A 21000-nucleotide genomic window follows, 5' to 3' on the forward strand; every position below is an offset into this window, starting at 1 on the left:
CATTGAGTCAGACCCAACTCATAGCGACCCCTCCTTGGGTTTCCGAGGCAGTATCACTATGGAAGTAGATTGCCCTATCTTCCTTCCGAGGAGCGACTCATGGGTCTGAATCACCAGCCTTCTGGTTAGCAGTCAAGTGCCTTAGGCACTACGCTACCAGAGCTCCTAACTAAAGAGTAGTAACTTTTAAAATTTTAGAAATATCAAGGCAAAACTATTATTTACATTTGATCTATAGATTCTCTGCATTGTCAACCAATTAGGTGAGAAAAATATGATATATCACAAATGACAGTGGTTTTTTTGGGGTAAGTAAGGAATGAAAACATTTTTCACTTTTGAAATATTAAAAAGTAAGCAGTGGCAAACTCCTCTATCATTCTGAAATAAATATTTTTGAAAGCAACACATTATACCATAGATATATAACATACATTATACATTGAAAATCCTGAGGTTAAACATTTAGTTTGCTAACTTTTAAGCTACTTGACCCTGATAAACAGGATAAAGAGTTTAGAGTTTCTAAGCTCTCGTTCTTCATTGATATACTTAGACAAAAATCAATCACTATCATAACTTAATAAAGAATTACTGAATCTCTTCTACATTTTGGGCACTTACATTTTACAAGGTACTATCTCTGCCCTGGAATTATTAGTCCAGTGGAGCAGACAACATAAAAGCACTGTAATATAAGTACTTCCAATGTACCAAATGAGCAAAAAGAGGAAGCAGTAACAATCTGTCGCTGAAAAAATCAGGAAAGCTTTCCAAAAAGCTGGTATAAAGCTAGAATTAGAAAGCTATTTTCTAAAATGTTGTTAAGAGATCAAACAAGATAATGAATGACAGTAAATTCTTAAATGAACTAACAGTCTTCCTTACAATCTTATGTTGTTGTTGTTATGTGACATCCAGTCAATTCTAACTCATAGAATTAAGCAACAAAAACTTTTATCCCCAAAGACCTTAGAGTGACATATTAAGTTGTAATTATTTTTGTAAATGAACAAATTCAAAGTTTTAAAATGCTATATTCTAAACTAAAAATCTTTTCTAAACTAAAAATGTAACCCTGCCATATGCATAGATAAAAGGCTCTAAAAAGACAACAGGTAAAGCTGTAAGTCATCTATAGCTAGGGGAAAGTTGATTTGTTCATTCTGAATTTTCTGCATTAGCATTAACTTGCACGGATTTTTAAAGAATTATTGTTTTGAACTCTCTATATATTTTAAATTTATACGTACATATATATATATATAATATTGTTACAATCTCAAAAGGGAACCACTAATGAGAAGTCAATAAGGTACTGAAAATTAGTGAGTTGATGGAAAGGAGTATAAACAATTTGAACCTTTTTATAACCTGAAATGTTTATTCTGAAAATAAAAGTACTACAACATTACAGCAATACAATGTTCCCAATATCCAACACTGTGGAGTACATTTAAATCACCCTGTCCCTCAACAGGATACTTTAAAATGTTATTTTATCTATCTGGTATACTGGCAGAGATCATTTTTCCCAATTAATTTATATATACATGTAAAATTATGCTTTAAGTTTCCATTTATATCGTATCAACCTCTCCTTGGGTTTCTGAGGCAGTATCTCTGTGGAAGTAGACTGCCCATTCTTCTTTCCCAGGAGTGGCTGGTGGGTTTGAACCGCCAGCATTCTGGGTAGCAGTCAAATGCCTTAGGTACTACTACATCACCAGAGCTCTTATATATAAAGAAAATTTTGCTTTAAGTTTCCATTTATATCAGTAGTTTATAAACCTGCAATCACAATAGTATTCCTCTATCAGTAACAATTCATTACTTTAGTGTTTCCTGGACAAGTAGCAGATGAAGTACTGTTCTTAAAAAGTTACATAATGACCAAGAGATTTCACCAAAAACTATCTCCATCTTTCCCCACTTCCCAGTTCACTGCTGTAGATACTGGAAGGGCAAATATTTGATTAGATGAAAAATGGAGACCAGTAAGTAATGAAAATCAAAAGAATTCTATTTTTACTGCTGGTATACTGGTAATTAAACTTTTTTTTTTTTTTTTCCAGCTGTAAATTCACTTTCTCTGCTATGCTAGGGTTGATCCATTACAAACTAAATTCCTCCTTTGTCAGCTGATTTCCTATTTGGCTCTGCCAACCTGAGATACCTAAAAGGGCTGTTTCCTTGCTTTTACTTTCAGCATTGTTTCAGAAGTATTTTTTCCAAAAGCAATAGCTGGTCTCAACCTTTAGCTTCCTTAAGCACTTCCACAACTAGTGTTATCAAATCCCCTCAGAATCCAATAGAATCTGAGCAGAACTCCTTTATAAGGCCTAAACTTCATTTTGACAGGATCCTTCCTGCAAGCTTCTAATTTCTGATCACCCCAGTCTCTTCCCTAAATTCCTCAAGCCCTAGGAATAGTGGATGGTTGCTGCAGTTATTATTTCTATGTTACTTCAACATTCCCCTTCTGCTTGTTCAGCCCTCCAACACCTACAAAGAAACCCAATTCATTATTTTAAATTTCTTCTGTTTAAATACACAGTGTAGTTTTTGTTTTGCACAAAGAACACTGATACACTTAATTATTTAAATTACTGAGTCCAAATAATTGAACTAACTCTACAGTTAAAGATGACACTTAAAATGGCAGATAATTCATTTCTTTATTTTGGATGATGAATTGAAAAACATGTCTAATCCATAATCATTATTGTTTTAAAATGATGACATCCCAGCTGCTAGATCACATCACGGTAATTTAGGGTAGCATTTCTTATGTGTTAGTGTATTTTCTCACGTTGTAGAAATAAAAATATATACGCTCTCTTAAAACATAAATGGAACTTATCACCACATCTTAATGGTAACTTCTAAACTTTACCTCTGTTAATCGTGGTATATGGAGACCTTTTGCATGATCTCCAGCAGCCTTCCTTGATTTGCCAGGCCAAGTTCTTTTCCTGTGGCTTTCTGCTATACCAGACCAGGCAAAGACATCATGATAAGCTAAATCCAAATCAGATGGATCTACTGCAAACTGGCATATTAATTTCAGCAAGCAAGCAAGACAGTCTAGCTGCCACTGTAGATAAAAAGAAAATGTTATTTCCACATTTTCATTAATTTAGTATGGCTACTATACAATTTGAAAACAAATTATAGCTAGTACTTAGATCATTTGCTAAACAAATTTTTGCTGCTCACTCATTATGTTCACAAATTATTGATAATAATCCAATCTTATATAAAGGAAACATGGCTAGAAACTAAGTTGGTGCATTTAATAAAATTGAAATGGCAACTCTTCCTATAATGAAAGCATCATAGTTACGTATGAAAGAGTTATGGAATTTTTGAAAAAGTATATTGCTGTGATGTCCTATAATTAAAAAAAATTATCAAAAAGGTAACAAGGGTATAATTTATTCACTAATAAAAATAATTGAGACAAAGTATTATAATTTTTCCACACAAGTGGCATACACTCTAATATTTTCAAGTCAAAGCAATTCTCAGTAATTACAGAAAATAATTCAACTGAAAATCCTGTACTTTACATATGCACATTTAAAATAAAATGTTTCTTTAGTAAAATCATTAAGTGCTTGGTATAAAAAGTAAAATTTCCAACAGGATTAAAGTGCTACTTTAAAAATTAAAAAATACTTTCTTTAAATAAATTAATTAGAAGATCACTCATACACAAGATGAGTTTCAGAAATTTCTCTTCAACAGTCCTTGGTCCTCCTGCTGCCACTGCCAAATGGTACAGCTGTTCCATGTACCAGGAAACAGTATTCCTCTCTTAGTTATTTCCATACTGTATAACTGAAATCAACCCTGAGAAGTGGCACTGAGGAAATATTATGTAGAAATTACACTGTAACTTTCCATGCATGATTGGTCAATCTTCTTTATTCCAGAAGAATAAAAAATGAAATAAAAGTCTTTCTCAAATGCAAATAAAACTGAAAGGAAACAAGAATGAATAAGGCATGAAGTCCATTCTTATAACGTCTATTCACATTATACTGAAAGTCTTAACTGGTACAATGAGTCAAAAAATAGAACTGAAAGGCATACAGATTAGAAAGGGAGAAGTAAAATGGTTTTATTCATTAATGACATGGCATGATCACACATATATGTATTTTATACACACATACACACACACACACATCCATATGATCCTGAGAAATACCATGGATTGGAGAGAAATACCATCATTAAATGGGGAGAAACTGAAAAGACTCAGCATCCTTAACACGTCAATTGGTGTCAAATTTGTCTACAAAGTCAATGTAATTCCACTAATTAGGAGCAGACTTGGAATAGTGATTGAAAAGGGACAGGATGGTATTTGTGAGGTAGTGAGATTATACTATATTTTGATTATGTTGTAGGAGTACATGAATTTTATTTTTTAAAACTTCAACTATACCTTTAAAATAGATTTATTATTTATTGTATGAAAGTATACCTTAACTTCAAATCATACACAAAAATTTACTTAAAATCAATCAAAGACCTAAATGTAAGAGCTAAAACTACAAAATAAAATGGAAAAAAAAAAACCCCACAGGCAAAAATTTTCAGCATTTCATTGGGCAATGGTTTCTTAGCTATGACACCAAAAGCCTAAGTAACAAAGAAAATGGTTGAGAAATAGGATTTGATCAAACTTAAAAACTTTTGTGCTTGAAAGGACATTATCCAAGAAAAGGGGAAGATAACTCCTATAATGGAAGAAAATATCTGTAAAGTATACACCTGATAAGGGATTGCTGTTGTTGTTAGCTGCCATCTAGTCATCTCCGACTCATTGCGACCTTACGTACAGCAAAACAAAACACTCCCTGGTCCTGTGTCAGCCCCACGATTCTTGCCATACCTGAGCCCATCGCTACAGCCACTGTGTCAAGACTATCTCATTGAGGGCCTTCCCCTTTCTTGTTGTCCCTCCTTTTTGCCAAACAAGATATCCTTCTCCAGGGAATGCTCCCTTCTGCCAACATGACCAGAGTAGGTGAGGTGAAGTTTGGCCATTCTTACTTCCAAGAAGCATTCCAGCTGCAGTTCTTCCAGGACAGATTCATTAGTTCTTTTAGCAGTCCATGGTACTTTCAGCATTCTTCGCCAACACCACAACTCAAAAGCATCAACTCTTCTTTGGTATTCCTTACTCATTGTCCAGCTCTCACATGGATATGAGGCAGTTGAAAATACCATGGCTGTGTCGAGCGCACTTTAGTCTTTAAGGAAACATCTTTACTCTTCAGTAGTTGAAAGAGGTTTTTTTGTAGCAGATTTGTCCAATGCTATACAACATCTGATATCCTGACTGCTGCTTCCATTGGTGTTGACAGTAGAACCAAGAATATGAAGTCTCTGGCAACTTCAATCTTTTCTCCATTTATCATGCTGCTGGTTACAGGTCCCGATGTGAGGATTACTGTCTTCTTTATATTGAGTTGTAATCCATAATGCAGAATGTAGTCTTCAATCTTTATCAGTAAGTATTTCAAGTCATCCTCACTTTCAGCAAGCAAAGTTGTGTCGTCTGCACAACGTAGGTTGTTAATAAGTTGTCCTCCAATCCTGATGCCATGTTCTTCTCCATATAGTCTAGCGTCTCGGATTATTTGCTCAGCATACAGACTGGGTAAATATGGTGAAAGATACAAGCCTGACACACTCCCTTCTTGCTTTTAAACCATGCCAGTATCCCTTTGTGCTGTTCGAACGACAGCCTCGTGGTCTATGTACAAAGTTCCTTGTCAGCACAATTAAGTGTTCTGGAATTCCCACTTTTCTGAATGTTATCCACAATTTGTTATGACCCACACGACTGAATGCTTTTGATTGTCAATAAAACACAAGTAAACATCTTTCTCGTATTCTTTGCTTTCAGCCAAGATCCATCTGACATCAGCCATGATATCCCTCATTCCACATCCGCTTCTGAATCCAGCTTGCATTTCTGGAAGTTCTCTGTCAATATACTGCTATAACCGTTTATGAATTATCTTCAGTAAGATTTTATTTGCATATGATATTAATGATATTGTTTGATAATTTCCACATTCTGTGGGATCACCTTTCTTTGGAATGGGTACAAATTTGGATGTCGTCCAGTGAGTTGGCCAGGTAGTTGTCTTCCAAATATCCTGGCATAGCCCAGTAAGTGCCTCTAGTGCAGCATCCATTTGTTGAAATATGTCAACCTGTCAATTCCTGGAGCCTTGTTTTTTGCCACTTCCCTTGGTGTAGCTTCAACTTCTCCCTTCAATATCACTAGCTCTTTATCACATGCCACCTCCTGAAATGGATGAAAATCAACGAATTCTTTTTGGTTTATTGACTCTGTGTATTCCTTCCATCTTCTTTTGATGTTTCCTGCATCATTCAATATACTACCCATAGAATTTTTCAATATTGCAACTTAAGGCTTAAATTTCCTCTTCAGTTTTCTCAGCTTGAGAAATGTGGAGCATGTTCTTCCTTTTTGGCTTTCCAATTCCATGTCTTTTCACAATTCATTATAATAACTGACTCTGTCTTCTCAAGCTGCTCTTTAAAAACTTCTGTTTAGCTCTTTTATCTTGTCATGTCTTCCATTTGTTTTAGCTACTCTCTGTTCAAGGGCAAGATTCAGAGTTTCTTTTGACATCCATTTTGGCCTTTTCTTCTTTTCTCATCTTTTTAATGACCTTCTGCTTTTTTCATGGATGATGTTCTTTATGTCATCCCACAATTCCTCTGGTTTTTGGTCACTGGTGTTCAATGCATCCAATCTATTCTTTAAATGGTCTCTAAATTCAAAAAAAAAAAAAAATACACTGCTGTCGAGTAGGACCCGATTCATAGTGACCCCTCCTTGGGTTTCCGTGGTGGTATCACTGTGAAAGTAGATTACAGAACCTTCATTCCAAGAAGTGGCTGGTGGGTTTGAACCTCCAGCCTTCTGGTTAGCAGTCAAATGTCACAGGCACTATGCCATCAGGTCATCTCTTGGCTCTCATGAACTTCTTTTAATTATCTTCAACTTCAACTTGAATGTGCAAATGAGCAGCTAATGGTCTATTCCACAATCAGCTGCTAGCCTTGTTTTCGCTGAAGATACTGAGCTTCTCCATCACCTCTTGCCACAGATGTAGTCAATCTGATTTCTGGGTACTCCATCTGTTGAAGTCCATGTGCATAGCCACCTTCTGTATTGTTGAAAAAGGTATTTGCAATGAATAAGTCATTGGTCTTGCAAAATTCTATCATGCAATCTCCAACATCATTTCTATCTCCAAGGTCAAATTTTCCAACTACCAACAGTTCTTCTTTGTTTCCACCTTTGCATTCCAGTCACCAATGATAATCAGTGATAAAGGATTGTTGTTGCTGTTATGTGCCATCGAGTTGGACCCAACTCATAGCAACCCCTCCTTGGGATCCCAAGGCTGTATCACTATGGAAGTAGATTGCCCACCCTTCCTTCCAAGGATTGATTGGCTGGTGGGCTTCTGGTTAGCAGTCAAGTGCCTTAGGCACTACACTACCAGAGCTCCTGATAAACCGTTAGTACCCAGTATATATTAAGAACTCTTAGAACTCAACAATAAGAAGACAATGCAATTAAAAATGGTCAGTGGATTTAAATAGCTATTTCTCCAAAGAAGAAATACAAATGTACAGTAAGTACATAAAAAAGATACTCAGCAACACTAGTCTTTGGGAACTATAAATCAAAATTACAATGACATACCTACTAATATAGCCATAAAGGAAAAGACAGATATTACTCTTGGTGAAAGTGAACAAAATGGAACTCTAGCATACTACTGATGTAAATGTAACATGATGTAGTGGCTTTGTAAAAAAAAAAAAAAAAATCCAGAAGTTCAAGAAAATGTTAAATGGACAAACTGTATGACTCTGTGGTTCTATTCCTAAGTATACATCTAAGACACGATGGCTAAGAGCAGCACTGTTCGAAACAGCTCAAAAGTGGAAACAATGTCTATCAACTAATGAACCTCTCCCTTTCTGGATTTCAAATAGTCACCAAAGAAGATATATAAATGGACAATAAGCACATGAGAAGATGCTCAAGATCATCAGCATCAGACAAATGCAAAATTAAAATTACAATGTGTTACATTCAATATCACCTACTGAGATAATAAATAGACAATAACAAGTATTGAAAGACACCCCTCCTAGGTATATACCCAAGGGAATTCAAAACTTAGGTCTACACAAAAAGTAGCACACAAATGTTCCCAATAGCCAGAGTAAACAGAATGTAATGTAATGCCCATAAACTAATGAATATACAAATAAACTGTGTTCTATCTGTGCAAAGGAATGAATTACTGATAAACGCTACTTTCAACAATGATTGTTAAAATATTATGCAAAGTTAAAGAAGCCAATCACAAAGAACCATTACTATATGACTCCTTTTGTACGAAACGTCCAGAACAGGTAAATCCACAGACAGAAAATAGATTGGTGGTTGCACAGGGCTTGGGGGTTAGGAGGAAAAGAACAACAAATGCTAATAGGTATGGGGTTTCTTTTGAGGTGATTACACATTCTAGAATTAAATAGTAGTACTAGCTACTCAACTTTGTGAATATACTAAAAATGACTGAATTATACTTCAATAAATGAATTTTATTATATGTGGATTATATGAAAAATTTAGAAGTAAACCTCAACTAATTTCATTTTAAAAGAAAAACTATAAATTTCATTAAGAAACAATAATGATCTGGAAATCACAACTTTTCAGTAATAAATTCAGAGAGATGCCTTGGAAGCAATCTGTATTTCAGGAATGCTTTGCATCTCAGGCATTCTGAGTTATATTACCCCACAATGTGTGACAGATCGCAATAAAACTTACCTATTAGTAATACTTCACAAACTTATACATAATTTCAAAGTAAACAAAAATCTTTAGACTATGATTCCATTACACTTTATTTACAACTAAAATTAATTTATAAAAAGAGTTACTATAGATGACACATAATTTACTACAAATCTGAGTCAAATTCTTCCACTTTGCCAAAGACAGATTAATAGAATAACAAATATATGACCAACAATAAAACACAATGGAAAGTTGAAATATGAGATGTAGGACTACAATAATTAATGGCTGCAGAAGTATTTTAAATATATATATAAATGAAGTAAAAATTTCAAAAAAAAAAGATTAACAAAGGTTTGATAAACAGCAATGTTTTCTAATCTTTCTCAAACTTTTTGCCATAGCAGTATTCAATATCAAGTCAAGAATGCCTAACTCCCAAACATGGGTATATGGATGGATAAATGGGTGGACAGGCTAAACGGTTAGGTATGTCTATGAAATGGGGAGTGTATCCAAGAACATATATAGGGTTGGCAGACAATGGCCTTTAAGTTTACGTGAATGATCAGAATTTCCAGGTGTATAGTAAAGGTGACAAGGGGCAAGGTTGTGGTCACTGCTTGGTTGCAGCCAGCTACCCAGAGGGACCGAGCAGTTGAACCTGCGGGCTTGGGACCACAGTCGCAGGGGACATCAAGCTCAATTGGCATAACATGCTGTACAAAACATTGTTCCACCTCTTATTTTGGCAAGTAGCAACTGGGATCTTAAAAGCTAGCAAGCTGCCATCTAGATGGAACGATGGGTCTCTCCTCGTCCAAAGCAAAGAAGAATGAAGAAAACCAAAATTCGTGGAAACAATTAGTCCTAGCGACTGGTACACCATCTGATCTACAGCCTATACGACTATGAGACCAGAAGAACTAGATGGTGCCCGGCTACCACTGTCATCCACCTGGAAGGGGAATCTATGTAGGAGATCCTTGACAGAGAGGGAGAACAATGTGGAGCAAAACTCAAAATCATTTGGAGGGGGAAAATACTCTGTAAGACCAGGTTTGCTGTTCCGATAGAGCCTGGTGGAACCACTGAGACTATGGCCCCTAGCTGCCCTTCAGGTCTGGAATTGAACCCACACCTGTGGTTTTCAGTCAAACAAAAGACAGGCATATGAGTTAAATATTTACCTCAAGTAGATATACTCCTTGGAGAGAACAATCATGAGAGAAAGAAGGGCTGCTTACGCACAGGGAGACAGCTCAGGGGGCAGGAGTCCATGGAGGGATGGACACTGGGAAGAGGTAACTATGGGGAGGAAGTGGGATGGGAGCTGTTGCATTGTGGTAAACTGTGGTAGATGACTGAGACAAAGTGTATGTGAACTGCTGTATGGAAAGTGAATTTGCTCTGTAAATCTTCACCCAAATCAGAAAGAAAAAAAAAAAAAAAGAATACCTAACTTCTAGACTCCCATGCAATTAAAGAATCAAGTACTAACAAATTAATATTTGAATAGAATGTTTAATAATGCAATCTGTTTTGGAGGGCAGGAAATGGTGTCCTTACCATGTATTTCTAAATCAAATTCTGCAGTTTTCCATAGCATAAAGTTTTAAAATTGCAGAAAAAATTTATTTTCCTTATATTATAGGGCAGTAATTTTTTCAAATTAACAGTGGTAAGTGCCATTTTTAAAAACATTTCCATTTTGCAGAGGACCTATACTTTTAAATAATACTATAAAAATCATTGCAGCAATATCCAATTTAAAGGGAAAAAAAATTCTAAAGGTTTCCTGTAAATTTCTCTAACTATTTCATTGCCAACCAGTCACCAACAGTCTGGAGACACATTTTTGTGTAAAACTGCTATAAAAGAATAAATGGTCCAAAAAAAAATGTTTGTTTGTTTGTTTTTTTTAAATTTAAGGTGTAAAACAATTTAAATTAAAAACACTTTGTTGCTGTTGTTATGAGCTGTCAAGTTGGACCCAACTCATAGTGACCCCTCCTTGGGTTTCTGAGGCAGTATCACTTTGGAAGTAGATTACCTAACCTTCCTTCTGAGGAGTGGCTGCTGGGTTTGAACCTCCAGCCATCTGGTTAGCAGTCAAGTGTCTTAGGCACTATAAGATTATATAATCTTATCAACCTAAGGAGCTAATAGATATTCAAGTTTTTTTTAAAAGTAACTGAGATTAGGGGAACTCTTACTCCACAGTTATTTATAAAACTATGTATTTTAAAATTCATTTCTATTATCCTTGATAAAACCTGTTACCATCGAGTTGATAACTGACTCATAGTTACCCTGTAGGATAGAGTAAAATTGTCCCAAGGGTTTCCAAAGCTGTAATAAGCAGCAGAATCTTTGTAATCAGAAGCAGACTGCCATATCTTTCTCCAATGGAGCACCTGGTCAGTTCAAACTGCAGAACTTTTGGTTGACAGCTGAGTGCTTAACCCCAGCACCATCTGGGTTTCTTACTATCCTTAAGACTCTCCTTGATTATAATGAAGTATATAGCAGAAGTTATATTTGCTGCTGGAAATGAAAGTGCTTTAAATGGGTTAAGTGTTGTAACTGTAAAACTGAATTTTCACTTACCACAGTCCAAGATTCCTGCTCTTTAGGCTCTAGAATTCCAGAATTAAAAATTTCTAATAACTGTTGAAGTCCTCCAGCAGCAACAAACTATAAATAATTATGAGAGCAATGATAAGAAAAAAACCCAGCTACTTAATGCAATGATAATCCACAATATTATCTTTCATTTATAAAATTATTTTGATTTAAATCACTGAAACAAGTCTACTTTTAATAATTTTTTAAAGATTCTTATAAAAATCTAGAAGCATATCTTTATATTCCATTATAACCATTTAAGCCTAGACACTAAGAAGTCCTAATCCAGTGTTTTAAAGGAAGAAAAAGTGTTAAAAATAGCAGCTCCAAAGGATTAAATTCTTTCAATTTATATTATTTAACTGAATTTAAATAAGTTAAAGAAATACATGAGTTTTAATTATGCTTTAAGACTAAATTAGATTAAAAACAGTAAGTGTGCTACCTATTTTTGAAAAATCACAGATAAACGATTTTTAATCATACTCTGTAAAACATATAATGTGATCAAACCTTGCAACTCCAGGAATTTTTACTATTTTCCACTTGATCTTCACTTGAATCATCTGAATCTGGATAAAGATCACTGTAACTTCCCTGTAGGAAAGGCAAAAAAATGTAAAACAATATATAGAGAGGGGCATGAAAGAAAAATAATGATGATAATGGAAATACAATTACCGTCGACTCTCTTCTTATTCTTCTATTAGGTTTTCCCAGTGCTTCAATAATTTCCAGGGCATACAATAGCTTATGGGCACTCTTAATTTTGAGAAGTTCTTTCCAGTTAAGTCCATCATTATTCTTAAATGAAAGAAAGAAAAGAAAAAATGGGATTCTCAATATAACTTACTAAGGAAATCCAAAAAATATCTTTAAAGAAATTGATAATACATAAAAACTCAAGTAATACATACCGTGCGTGAAACATTCAAACATGTGAAGCCCAATTATATAATTGGTACAATGACATGCTTAAAATACAATTTTAATGAATTTAGTAATTCATTAAATTAAGAAAATAAAACTAACATACATGCAAACTATCATGAAAAAAATAATTTGTTAATCTTCACAACAAATGAGGCAATTTAACATGTTCTCAACAGAATAAAGACTGGTTGAATGCATGAAACTTCAAGGATATAAATGAACCAGTTAAACGTCTATATTTAATACTAAATTACACCTACACATTTAAAAGTCATATACAAAATACATTCATTGCTCTTTATTACTGTCAAGTTACAAAATAGTTATTCACACTTAATATCCATCTTTGACCATAATGTTATTATTAGGACTACTGTGAGTTATCAAAAACCATTTTCCAGGGCCCATTTTTCTTTACTTTTAAGTTGTGTGAGTTACAGGACCTTCTGTCATCACATGACATTGTTTCAAAACATGGATAACCATCAGCATAACATTAGGACATTTGTTATTCCATTAATTCCGTTAAGTGCTATATTGGTGATCTCCAAAATGAAAACTCTCATTAGGAAACTTTTAAAAACTATCTTTAATTTTAAACACTTCTTTGCAAAGTTATCTAACGTGTAAAGTGATGTACCTGTGAAAAAATTACCAAATATATATTAAATTTCTTCACCTCATTTTCTGCTGATTCTGTCAGCTCACTTGTATAAGCATTCAAAAAAAGCACTAATGCAGGTCATTTCACAATAAAAAATAGTATTTTCTCTAAACATTACTTTCTGTTGTCATAAAGTAAGCAACATTCAGAGCATACAGTAGTATTAAAACAAAACAAAACAGGCAAATCCCTATTTCAGAAAACATCCTTGCCTTGTATCATTCAGCCTCACTAATAATCTGAACATTAAAGTCAACTGGTGCTTTTTCAAATACAATGGGCAAAAACTATAGGCAGATTTATTGAGGGTATGGGCCAGCAGTCAATCTATAAAAACTCAAGTAATAAAATGCCATCAGAAATGTAAACTACTATCCTCTAGGAGAATAAAGTCTTAAATGTGCACATATTTTGGCTGCACAATACTATTTACACACATTTACCAGGAAAAAATGGGTAAGTATGCAAAATCAAACGTACCACAATTCCAACACTGTTTCAGAGAAGCAAAAAAAATAAACAATCTCATTATTGTGAAAGGAAAACTACTTAATTTAACTATGATTTAAAATGAAATTCACATCACGTACAATAAAAATGAAGGTACGTATTTACTGACATGAAAATGTGTTCATATTATTTCATTCATATTACTTTGTGACAATGTTGCTGTTATTGTTATATGCCGACAGGTTGGACCAACTCACAGCGACCCCTCCTTGGGTTGCTGAGGCAGTATCACTACGGAAGTAGATTGCCCCATCTTCCTTCCGAGGAGTGGCTGGTGGGTTTGAATTGCCAGCCTTCTGGTTATGCAGTGTAGTAAATTACTTAGTGTGGCTTTCTACCCTTAAGTCTTTGTAAACTCCAAAGTGGGATTTTCTATGAGCAACTGAGGAGCTCCTAATTGCTGAAGCTATCCACCTGGGTTATTTCTGTTGGGCGTGGCACAATACAGTGTTCTGGGAGGTGCCCATTCTCTCTCACGTGCTTAGAGTTCTGATGCTGTGATTGGCTAGTTTGACCACCCTTCCAGGCTCAAAGGAGGCCTCCTGGAGTCAGAACTCTCTCTGACTGCGATGGAGGAAGACATACTGCTGAAAGAGACACGTACCCCTGAAAGAGACACGTACTGCTGGGAAAGAGACGCAAGAGACGCATTGCTGAGTGAGACACCGAGGGATCAGCACTGCTGGGAAAGAGACTGTGAGAGACTGTTGGCTGAGGGAAGGTGGGCTGGGAGAGAGACTGAGCGTTCTTCCTGAACTTGAGTTGTAGCCTGGTGCTTCCCTAATAAACCCCGTAATCTGTGAGTTCTGTGTGGCCACTGCAGCGAATTATCGAACCCAGGAGAGAGGTGGTGGGTGCTTTGGGAGAAACGGTTGGTGAAAGGGCTGGAGGGAGGCAGCATGTCTGGCCTGGCAGGAATAGGCCTTGGGTTACTGCTGGTAATCCTGTCTTCCTCTTGTGGGATTAGAGGAGGTCAGAACATGTGGCCTCCCTGCTCTTTTAGCAGGTTAGCAGTCAAGTGCCTTAGGCACTATACTACCAGAGCTCCCCTGTCTGACAATAGTCAATTATTATTCAATATGTACAAATGACTTTATGAATGTAGTATTTTAATACGCACTGCCATTGAGTCGATCCCGACTCATAGCAACCCCTCCTTGGGTTTCCGAGGTGGTATCTCTATGGAAGCAGATTGCCCAGTTTTCCTTCTGAGGAGTGGCTGGTAGATGTGAATCATCAGCCTTCTGGTTAGCAGTCAAATGGCTTAGGCACTACACCACAAGAGATTATTATTAATATTTTTTTTCTTTTTTTTTTTTTAATAGTGATTTGGGTGAAGATTTACAGAGCAAATTCACTTTCCATACAGCAGCTCACATATACTTTGTCTCATGACATTGACCACAGTTAACCACAATGCAACAGCTCCCCTCCCAATTCCTCCCCACAGTTACCTCTTCCCAGTGTCCATCCCTCCATGGACTCCTGCCCCCTGAGCTGTCTCCCTGTGCATAGGCAGCCCTTCTTTCTCAATGATTGTTCTCTCCAAGGAGTGTATCTACCTCAGGCAAATGTTCAACTCATATGTCTGTCTTCTGTTTGGCTGGAAACCACAGGTGTGGGTTCAATTACAGACCTGAAGTGCAGCTAGGGGTGAGATTATTATTAATTAGATTATTAGAGCATGAGAATAATAATCTAATAAGGAGCCCTGGTAGAGAAGGGTAAAGTGCTCAGCTGCTAACCAAAAGGTCTGTAATTCAAACTGACAAGAAGGAAAAAGATGTGGCAGCCTGCTTCTGTAAAAACTACAGCCTAGGAAACCCTAAGGGGAAGATCTACTCTCCTACAAGATTGCTATACGTTGGAATCAACTCAAAGGCGATGGGTTTAACATTCTAGTAAGTGAGATAGCTAAAGTAATGATGCTCAGATTTCTAAGTTCCAAAACTCAGTAACAGTTCAAAAAAGGTGAACAGGTGAAGAGATAGTTAATAATTTTTAAGTGTGTATTATCAAGATTTGTTTCAAAAGCTATCACATCTCAATGACTATATTACAGAAAATATATCAAAATAGAAAACGGAGAAATTTCAGAGCAAAGAAACAATTTATTAATATACGTAGCTCCACGATAAACTCAATGCCTAATTATTAATTCTCTCTGAACTGGAGGAACCAAAGTGTTTGAGAAACACTGATTTAAAGAATAGCAAAAAAGAAAAAAGAAAAGCAAAATGTTAAACGATGTCCTAAACACAATGTAGGCTGGTGCGGGCTCACCTGCTCATCTGAGATATTCTGGAATGCCATCAACATGTTAGGACACGTAGGAAGAAGCATCAGTAGCTCCCAAACACGCCTAGAGAGATTTTCTGCATGAAGATGAAGTTCTTCACATCTTAAGCTCTGCACAAATAAAAACAACTGCTTATTAAGACAGATGAATAAAAATAATCTCTATTTCAATTTTCTACCAAAGTTGGTATTATTTCTCAGTCTTTCATTTTTAAAAGTGAGAAATAAAACATTTTCTACGCTGAAATATATAACTTACTCAAATAAAGTAATATTTACATCAAAGTAATGGCATTTAAACTTGTTATAGAACACTTTTCTAGAATAGGCTTTCTCTAAGGTTAGTAATGGAGCTCTGGTAATGTAGTGACTAAGGCATTTGACTGTTAACCAGAAGGCTGGCTGTTCAAACCCACCAGCCACTCCTGGGAAGGAAGGTTGGGCAATCTACTTCTGTAGTGATACCACCTTGGAAACCCAAGGAGAGGTTGCTATGAGTTGGGTCCGACTCAACAACACATAACAACAACAACGTTAGTCATGGTCCTAAAGAAACTTTTCAAATATAATTGAAAACAACTATTTTATGAGGACATGCCAGTAAATTTCAAAAACACTATCATTTACCACTTTGTTATATCTCATCATTGTTAAGTACAATGAAAGCATAGTAAGTTAAGTTCTTGACTTTCCATTTGGGAAAAGAATTCATTTGCTTCTTCTATTGTGCTAACCCATACCTATTTTCAAGTCTTAGAAAAGCAGAGATTAAGAGGAAAGCAAATAATTTTAAAGAATCACCAACTTTTTTCCATTATTAATTGTTAAGTCTGAACTCGGTAAGGTGCTAAGACTAGCAAGCTAATATGTTTCAGAGAATGTATAAGAAATAGTAAAGTTTCCATTTTTTATTAAACCATACCCACTCCTCTCAGTAAAAGCTAAAATTTATACTTCTGGTATTTTTCAGAGTATGAATTTATACATTATTACACTACTGCTGTTGTCATCATAATTCTTTGGTATGTCTAAGAGATGTTAAAGGAATCTTAGATCTACAGGTCGATAAAAAGTAACTTAATTCTATTTGTATAATGTTTAGAGTCAGCCTTCTAAAGGAAAAGGAATCTATAGCTAGAGTTTCAAGGTAAACTTGGCCTTTCACCTGTTAAAAATGAGAAGCAAGTCTTGAGTAACACCTCTGGTTTAGGTGGGAAAACAGCACTGACACATCTTCACTAAAAAAGAATCTGCTCTCGTTTAAGAACACAGAATAAACATGTTCTATGTTATGAGTGAAAGGCCCTATGATATGAGCTAGACAGAGTGAAGTCTCTTTATCTTTACTTTTTTATAACCTTCATCAGGGTTGAACCAGTCTCGTTCAACAAACAATCTCCATAGCAAGCACAGTACATCTTCCATAAAGCAAGGACTGAGTGAACTATCTGTTAAAAGAATGAATGCTTTCCCTCCAGTTGAGGCCTCACATGAGCTATTACAGTGGCCTACCTATCTCTGGTCTTTCTCTTCTCTAATATATCCTCCACATTAACAACTGAGTTCTTTTTCTAAATAGATCTTATTTTCCTGCTTAAAATTTTCCATGATGATGGCAATCCATTTTCCAAAGAACAACAATCATATAAGGCCCTTTTGCAATATGTGTTAAAATCTCTTTGTATCTTTGTATTTGAACTGCACTAAGCTCACACGAGCTCTGGTAGCATAGTGCCTAAGGCACTTGACTGCTCACCAGAAGGCTGGCGGTTCAAACCCACCAGCCACTCCTCAGAAGGAAGGTTGGGCAATCCTACTTCTGTAGTGATACTGCCTCAGAAACCCAAGGAGGGGTTGCTATGAGTCACACCATCCACTATTGTATAAATCTATAAAGTTTTTCTTCCCTCCCATCAGAAGCCAGAATTGGTTTAAATGACTCCCCTTTTTCATAAATGTTGCCTAATAATCTTTGTTCCTTCCCCTAAATTTCCAGACCACACTGCATAGAACATTAGTGCCCTTCCTGAAAACTGAGGAATTCTCTTACCTATCTTTCCTTTAATACAATCCTGACATAAAGTATTTGTGGCATGAAATAAAAAAGATGAGAAAATGAAGGTTAATGGGCACCTATTATTTTTATTGTTTTAACAAAAAAAAGAAAATCTTTTAAATTTATGACTATGCTACCACAAGCATAACTAAACTGTGAGGAACAAAAGGTTTGATAGGACAAGCACTACAACCATGATCAAACACACCTTGGAAACATGGGTAAATCCTGATGTAGAAGAAAGAAAAGAACTATAGTACAACATAAGGAAAGCCATCATAGCACCACTATTTTATTTTCACTGAATCTCAACATAATGAGATTCACTGTATAAGGTACGTGAATAAGTAAGATCTTAGGACTAGTAATTTCAATGGCATTAAAGAAAAAAATCACTGGATTGAAAATGACTCCTTTAGGAGGGGGCCAAAGACATGTGTGCCTATGGGCATGGCTGAAGGGAGGCTGTCCTAATCAAATAACTGTATCCTAAGCATTCCTGAACCTGAATTGCAATAGGATATTTCCCTAATAAACCCCACAACAGAATTGGCCTTGGCTGCTGATGTTCTAGATCTAGCGTACCCTCGTGAATTCAGAGGAGGTTGGAAGATACTGTCAACAAGCCTTTTTTTTGCAATATTGAACATATATAATCAAAGAGTTCTCCTCCTGAGACATATTCCACGTCATGAAAATATTAGATGATGTACTCATGACCTTCTTTACAGAAATGTAAAGACCAACTGCGGTATAGTAAATTACTTAGTATGGCTTTTCGACCCATACGTCTTTGTGAACTCCAAGGTGGAATTTGCTATGAGCAACTGAGGAGCTCCTGATTGCTGAAGTTATCCACCTGGAGTATTTCTGTTGGGAGTGGCACAAAACAATGTTCTGGGAGGTGCCCACTCTCTCTCAAGTGCTTAGAGTTCTGATGCTATGATTGGCTAGTTTGACCACCCTGCTGGGCTCAAAAGGAGGCCTCCTAGAGGCAGAGCTCTCTCTGACTGCTGGTTGAGCAAGATGTGCTGCTGAAAGAGACACGCGCTCCTGAGACATGTGCTGCTGGGAAAGAGATGCAAGAGACACACATTGCTGAGTGAGACACCGAGGGACACACACTGCTGGGAGAGAGACTGTGAGAGATTGTTGGCTGAGGGACGGTGGGCTGGGAGAGAGACTCAGCGTTCTTCCTGAACTTGAATTATAGCCTGGTGCTTCCCTAATAAACCTCATAATCTGTGAGTTCTGCGTGGCCACTGCAGCGAATTATCAAACCCAGGAGAGAGGTGGTGGGTGCTCTGGGAAGAACAGTTGGAGAAAGGGCTGGAGGGAGGCAGCATGTCTGGCCTCCCAGGAACAGGCCTTGGGCTTTTGATGGTGATTGTCTTCCTCTTGTGGGATTAGAGGAGGTTACAATATGTGGCCTCCTTGCCCTTTTAGCACCAACCTTAACTTTATGTGGAATGGCAGGAAGTGTAGAATAACTAAAGCAATACTCAAAGAGAAGAACAAAGTAGGAGGACTCATACTTGCTGATTTTTAAATATATTATATAGTTCCAGTGTTCAGAACAGCCTGGTACTACTATAATAAAACACTCATAGAGTAATGGTCTACTAATTTTTTAAAAAGGTGGTAAATCTCTTCAATGGGGAAAGGAGAGTCTCTTCAATAAATGGTACTGGGAAAACTGGATTTTGACATGCAAAAAACTGAAACAGGACTACGTCTCACAACATACACAAAAAGAAATTCAAAATGGATTAAGGAGCTAAATGTGCAAACTAAAACCATAAACTTTTTAGAAGAAAATGTAGGGGCAATATTGTTGGGCATAGTTTTTAACAATGGATTATCTTAAATAGAGTAAGACAAAATAAATAGCACCTCAATAATTTGAAACTTTTATTCATCAAAAGACTTTACCAAAAAGGTGAAAAGACAAGCTAGCAACTGGGAGGATACCTTCAGAAACCATACATCCATTATGAATTTAATAACTAAAATAAATCTAAAACTTCACCAACGAAAGAGAGACAGGTCAATCAAAAAATGAGCAAAGGACTTGAAAAGATATTTTACCAAAGAGAACATTCCAAACACAAGAAAAATGCTCAATATCATTAGCCACCAGAAAAATACAAATCAAAACCACAATGATACGGAATTTCATTCCCACTAGGACAGCTACCACCACTCGTCTGTCAGTTTGTTGTACTTTGTTGGCTTGCGTGTTGCTGTGAGGCAGGAGGATATGCTACCAGTACTTCAAATACCAGCAGGGTCCCCCATGGTGGACAGGTTTCATCGGCACTTCCAGACTAAGACAGACTGGGAAGAAAGATGGGATATCCACTTCTGAAAAACTGGCCAGTAGAAACTTTATGAATAGCAGTAAAACACTGATACATTACTGGAAAATTTTATGAATACCACTAAAACACCATCTGACATATTGTCAGATAATGAGCATCCTCCTCAAAGCAGAGTTGACCTTAATGATGTGGATGGAGGAAAGCTTTTGGGACTTTCATCTGTTGACGGAGCATGACTCAAAACATGAAGATACAACTGCAAACATCCATTAATAATCAGAATGTGGAATGTGCAAAGTATGAATCTAGGAAAATTAGAAGTTGTCAAAAATGAAATGGAATGCATAAAGATCGATATCCTAAGCATTAGTGAGCTGAAATGGACTGGTTTTGGCACTGTGAATCAATCACATGGTCTACTTTGCCAGGAATGACAAATTGAAGAAGAATGGCATGGCACTGTAAGAATGTTTCAAGACCTACCCTGAAGTACAATGCTGTCAGTGATAGGATAATATTCATGTGTCTAGAAGGAAGACCAATTAATACTACTATTATTTAAATTCATGCACCAGCTACTAAAGCCAAAGATGAAGAAACTGAAGATTGTTTTTTCCCAACTTCTAGAGTCTGAAATGGGAGCTCTGGTAGCATAGTGGCTAAGACACTTGACTGCTAACCAGAAGGCTGGTGGTTCAAACCC

General features: G+C 36.3%; 1 protein-coding gene across 1 annotated transcript in view; it reads right to left on the reverse strand.

Annotated features, from left to right (window-relative positions):
• USP34 (ubiquitin specific peptidase 34) overlaps positions 1-21000 on the reverse strand; it is a 312910-nt gene that overhangs the window by 120528 nt on the left and 171382 nt on the right. The window contains exons 30-34 of the mRNA XM_042780562.1: positions 15906-16031; positions 12197-12319; positions 12029-12112; positions 11498-11584; positions 2897-3097 (exon numbers count right to left, since the gene is read on the reverse strand). Of these exons, the coding sequence (XP_042636496.1) occupies positions 2897-3097; positions 11498-11584; positions 12029-12112; positions 12197-12319; positions 15906-16031 (621 nt within the window). The remainder of the gene's footprint in view (positions 1-2896; positions 3098-11497; positions 11585-12028; positions 12113-12196; positions 12320-15905; positions 16032-21000) is intronic.

The sequence above is a fragment of the Orycteropus afer genome, unplaced genomic scaffold (genome assembly GCF_000298275.1).
Source record: "Orycteropus afer afer isolate SDZICR_OR568_19922 unplaced genomic scaffold, OryAfe1.0 scaffold00046, whole genome shotgun sequence".
NCBI lineage: Eukaryota > Metazoa > Chordata > Mammalia > Tubulidentata > Orycteropodidae > Orycteropus > Orycteropus afer.